The sequence below is a fragment of the Cebus imitator genome, unplaced genomic scaffold, assembly GCF_001604975.1.
Source record: "Cebus imitator isolate Cc_AM_T3 unplaced genomic scaffold, Cebus_imitator-1.0 Scaffold783, whole genome shotgun sequence".
NCBI classification, from domain to species: Eukaryota; Metazoa; Chordata; class Mammalia; order Primates; family Cebidae; genus Cebus; species Cebus imitator.
In genome coordinates, this window is record NW_016108098.1 from 129802 (window position 1) to 135749 (window position 5948).

General features: G+C 32.3%; 1 protein-coding gene across 13 annotated transcripts in view; it reads right to left on the reverse strand.

Moving 5' to 3' along the window:
* LOC108297236 (transcriptional regulator ATRX) overlaps positions 1-5948 on the reverse strand; it is a 224578-nt gene that overhangs the window by 115123 nt on the left and 103507 nt on the right. For all 13 annotated transcript variants that reach the window (XM_017519955.2, XM_017519956.2, XM_017519954.2 and 10 more), the window contains one exon: positions 4638-4710. In XM_017519955.2, coding sequence (XP_017375444.1) covers positions 4638-4710 — 73 coding nt within the window. The remainder of the gene's footprint in view (positions 1-4637; positions 4711-5948) is intronic.

Below are 5948 nucleotides of genomic sequence, written 5' to 3' on the forward strand. Positions count from 1 at the left end.
TAAATCTTGAGCACAGAAGAACAAAGGTCACCACTACACATCATATTTATTTCCTTACTGGGAATTCTAGTATAAAAAAGAAAACCAGTAACAACTACAGCCAGTTTAGATATCTACAAATAGATACTATCTACTGGCTGGACACCTGTGTTATAACGACTTGCAATACTTACCTGCACTATTAGACAAGGGAAATCGAAAAAGAAAATTACCTTAAAATTGCTAGATATTTAAAACCCTTACTCAAATGGAAAAACAAGTAAAATACTTAATTTAACATGCCACCTTTGTTTTTCAAGTACAATAAAAGAGAATCAAGGAAGTTTGGCTAACCAAACAGAACTATCAAAAGAAAAAGAAAATTATTCCAAATTTAGCACATTTGCATAGAGAATAGAAAACGTGTAGGAAAAAGACATTTGAAAAAGTGTTTAAAATGAAAGTCAAGTGAAAATCAAATGATTATGGGACTTGTAATATATCCATGTCATTAATTTTGCTGAAATCAGGTAAACAATCATTAAATATCTTCTCAGGCATAAATAACATCCAGAAATCATTAGTTTCTTCCGAAAATACGTTGGATTAACAGTACACAGCCTTCATCAACACAATACCCACACCAAGCCAGTGGGAAAAAAAATCATTAGCATATTTTCTAGTTTGAAACACAAAATTATTATCAAATGATACAATACTTGGAAATTTAAAATACCATGGTCTAGTCCCACTATAATTAAATAGAACATCTATTAACAAGGGGACAATTTTTTTTTTTAAGCAATCTCCACATCAAATTTTGCTTCTATGAAAAAAAATCATTTAGTTGCACCCACAGAGAAATTACGAGAAAAAAATGTGGAGTATTACTTTACCCAATTAAGCATATTTCAACAATAAAGTAAATGTGTTTGATAAGGGAGCAGACATCCATGTAGAAATCTCAGCTCTTAGTCAAAGTTGACAGGGAAAAAGAATGCTTATTTAGAAAAACCTAGCAATTTGTTATTTTGCTCTCAAAAGCTCAATTTTAAATATTTTTCACATCCTGCAAAATAAACAAATAAAGAAATTTCAAAAAATAATTCTTTTTTGAGATAAATGGTCCCTTCAGTGATTATTCACTATGCAATCTCTAAAGACAACCATAGCTTAATAATCTCAAAACTAATACTGCTAAAGCTTGAACACACTGCTATCTTATTACTTGAGGTTCATACACAGTACAGATAGTAAAATATATGATATTATTAGAAAATGTTTGGTCAAAATATCCCCAGTTATATTGAACACATAAAGGAATTATATATTTTCAATGCCAGCCTAATTACTGAATTGAAAGCACAATAAATTATATAAATGGATGTCTTTTCAAAGAACCAATTTAAAATGCAACTAACAGGTATTTGAAAGGCCAACGAAACAATACCCTAACAGCACATTCAAATATATGACTTTAAAATTGTGTGTATAAATTTTAAAACCTGACAATCTATTTGGTATTATTATTCAGCCATTGAAAAATTACATTAAGCCTAAGCTCTAAAATTTGAAATTTTCAGTTATGTAAAATTCAAAATATATGATTAGTCTACATCTTTTTTAAAAAAAGCTAAACCAGAAACATACAAGTGTTGATCAGCCTATAATATTTTGTCCTTGTTCATTAAGTAAATGCATTTAAATAGAAATTAATTTACAGGTTAGAGCACTCTATCTCATAATAGTATACATTTACCTTCAAATGTAAGTGATGCTACTTAATAGTATGTGAAAACAGAAATTTAGTCACATTTACTAAAATATTCAGGATATGACTAAGTTTTTTAAATGCCTTCAAAAGCTATCATAGCTTTAAAATAAAAATAATAGTTAAATCTGTTGCAAAATTTTCACACAAATATATATACATGTGTGTTCGGGGAATTAAAAGTATTTACGTCCTAAATTTCAAAATTTCAAAACTTCTTTGGCTACAAACTAGCCTCTATAACATAATAACAAATTACTTCAACTCTCATGATTAAGAAAAGTAACATTATTATTAAAATTAAATGCTTGAACAAGAAAACAGTTTTCCACAAATTTATTGCATCCAAATAGTTAAGCATTTTCAATAACACACTATTTGCCTCTTCATAAGTACCAACACTGAAAATGTATTACAATACTGCTAAAAAGGCAAAGCATATAAGATTTATACACAATTTATACACAATTGTGTACAAATTTACATAATTACAATATGCTATCTACCAAAATATAACCTATCGAAAGTTAGGACGTTGGAAAAATAATTCTAAGACTGAAACATGACCTGCACGTGAACTTTTTTTTTCTTTTTTGAGATGGAGTTTCACTCTTGTTGCCCAGACTGGAGTGCAACGGTGCAATAATCAGCTCAAGGCAACCTCCGCCTCTTGGGTTCAAGCAATTCTCCTGCCTAACCCTCCCGAATAGCTGGAATTACAGGCATACGCCACCAAGCTCTGCTAATTTTTGTATTTTTAGTAGAGACGGGGTTTCTCCATGTTGGTCAACTTGTTCTCGGATTCCCAAGCTCAGGTGATCCGCCCGCCTTGGCCTCCCAAAGCACTGGGATTACAGGCGTGAGCTACCACACCCAGCCCCTGCAAATCAATTTTTTAGGCTGCTTAGTGAATATTCAAATATGCTCAAATATAGAATCTATACTAAAATAGTCCAAGAAGGTTATTTGTATCCCCATCATGACTAGATAACCCATGAGTATTAGATATCTCTTTGGTATAGTGTATATTAAACAAGTTAGTAAATTGTATATTTTATAAAAACACATTAAACTGAGTAGAGAGAGACATGCTCAAGATAAAATTCATTTCTTCTCAAAAGTACTCAACAGGGTTGTACTTTTTAATCACAAATTCAAAATGGAATTAAAGATACTTTCCAATAAGATACTTGCCAGTTACAGAAAGATTCGACCAAGTAACTTAAAAGTTGAAAATGGTATTTATATTTTGACAAGCTCTAACACAAAAAAAAAATTATACCTTAACAATACTCTTATTTGGTGGTTAAATACGAAATTAAAGTAAATCATTCACAGTTAAGATATAGAATGTTTTAAACATTAGTCTTTGAGTAACATTTGAGGCCTCATGATATATAAAAAAACAAATAGTAGCAAACATAAATGAAGAAAAATTAAAGTATTTTAAAAGAGAATAAAATTTTAAATGTTTTCAGTATCTGGCTGTGATGATATTATATAAAATCCCTGATGAATTGTATGCCCTTACCACTCCATTCTGGAACCTACCACCTATCCCATAAAATAATTGGATATACATTTTTAAATTTTAAAAAGTAGGCTGGCAGAATCTGAACCTTTGTGTCCACAATCAAGCTCTATTCAAAAGTGTAAAATAAAACTGTTCATTCACCTTAATAAAAACGTTCTTCTGTTAATTAGCAGAATGCTGACCTTTGAAACAAAGAAACATAACAGCATCAGCAAGATATAAAAGAGCTAGACTAACGGCTGGCCCCAGGACATTTACTAACTCAATTTCTTACAAAATTATGATAAAAAATTACTTGTATATTTTCATGTTTTCTTAATGTTAGAACTTACTATTAAGAATAAGTGAATGGTTAATGTAGTTCTCTTTCATGAAATCATCTCAAATCTATCATGGATTTTTTTGGTACTAGTATTAGAGAAAATTTCACCTAACTTTTTCTTCCCAAAGATAGAAAATTTATGACAAAAAGTAAAATAATTTGTCCATGATGACACAGGCAGTTGTTAAAAATGTTCGAAGTCAGATATACTTATTCCCATTATTCCAAAATTCCATGCACTATACCACACGATCTTCTTGTTGAAGATTATGAGCATGGGGTATGCTATTGACCAGGAAGTGTTTAAAAGATATGTTGAAATACTATAGCTATATTCATTAATATCTTTGTTTTCCTTATTCTTCACTACTATGATAGTGTCTTTTTTTTTTTCATTACCCAGCCATCCCTTACTTGAGTATATCTGTATAGGCTACGCTTTTGACATTTAAATCTATTAAGTCTTATTAAAGTTAATGCTCTCATACTGTGTATTTCTATTTTATTTGAAAACTGGTTAAACTCTAACTCAGTCTAGATACCTTGTAAATTGACACTTATTTGGAAAGCAATTTCTTAATCTTAAAAATCTGAGTAATCTCTCTTTTTGTTTATTCTCAACAGGCCTTAATAAATAGGACCATCATATTGGATGGCAATTAACAATAGTCAAATATAGAGATGTCTGTTGTCACCAATTTATTGAAATATTTACTTTCATCAATAATCTGTCAAAAATAAAATATTCCAAAAAATTATCGCAGTTTACATAGAAACATAAAATTGACAGTTCTGTATTTATAACACACCCTATGCTAGGTGTGTAAATAATATTTACTTTCTCTCAAGGTTTCTGAGTTTTAGCCCATTTTCTGGCCTTTCTTTCAAACTTGCAGGAAGACTGTGAGCGAGTCTTTCTAAGGCAGGCACTCCTGGTTTTTACAACCTGCTTGCTGTTCCGTTGCTGCTGTTTGTGCCCATGCCTAGGGTGTGTTATAATCTTTTTAAAGTCCTTACAGATGGAATCATACCTATTCTCAGGATCATTGTCGTCGTCATCATCATCCACTGTGACAGGCACTGATTTAGACAAGGCTTCATCTCCTTGAGGAAAAAAAGTGTACTTAAAATTAGCTTTAAATAAGCTATATAATTAAAACCATGGAAAATAAAACTGAAAGCCAAAAACTTTAAAGCAAACTAAGTGGGATCTAAACTCTGGAATCCAAAATATGAGTAAAAAGCATTCTTATAGAAAACATAACAGGATTTTTACGAAGTGACACCAATAAAATGATAAATAGTTGGATCTTATATATTTCACAATTTCTTCACAGGGCACAAGGGCTTTAAATTTCACCCTTCTCAGTAACAATTCTGTATCAACAACCATCACATTAGCGTTAAGTCTCTTGCCACAATAACTTTTGTATTGGTACATTTTAATTTTGACATTAACAGATGTCTAATTTATGCTATATCTTTGAAGAATAGCAAAACTGGTAATAATATTTTGGTAGCAGCAAGTAATTTTAAAATGCAGTTGAATGTGTATGGTATTTGTGACCTGAGTTACCCAGAGATACAGTTGAGTACAGTAAAACTTATTTCCTTTTAAAAAGCTACAATTCTATCTTTTGATTAATAATCTAAAGGGGGCTGAGTGAGGTGGCTCACGCCTGTAATCTTAACGCTTTGGGAAGCTGAAGCTGGTGGATCACCTGAGGTGAGGAGTTCCAGACCGGCCTGGCCAACATGATGAAACCCCATCTCTACTAAAAATACAAAAATCAGCCAGGTATGGTGGTGTGCGCCTGCAATCCCAGCTACTAGGGAGCCTGAGGCAGGGGAACCACTTGAATCCGGGAAGCAGAGGTTGCAGTGAGGCAGAACGCATCACTGCACTCTAGCCTGGGTAACAGAGCAAGTCTCTGTCTCAAAAAAAAAAAAAAAAATCCGTAAGATTTGGGCATTTTATTCTATATAAATTTCACTTCAAAAGAAAAACAAACTGAAATATCAAACTGTAGATTAATACTACGCATGCTTAAGTATTTTGGGAGAAGTATGCTGATGTCTACCATTTAATTTGAAATTCATCAAAGATTTCAAGGGAATTATACTAAGTGAAAAAACCAATCTCAAAAGGTTATATGCTGGATGGGGCGTGGTGGCTCACGCCTGTAATCCCAGCACTTTGGGAGGCCAAGGTGGGTGGATCACCTGAGGTCAGGAGTTCAAGACCAGCCTGGCCTCATGGTGAAACCCCATCTCTTCTAAAAAATATGTAAAAATTAGCTGGGCATGGTGACACACACCTGTAGTCCCAGCTACTTGGGAGG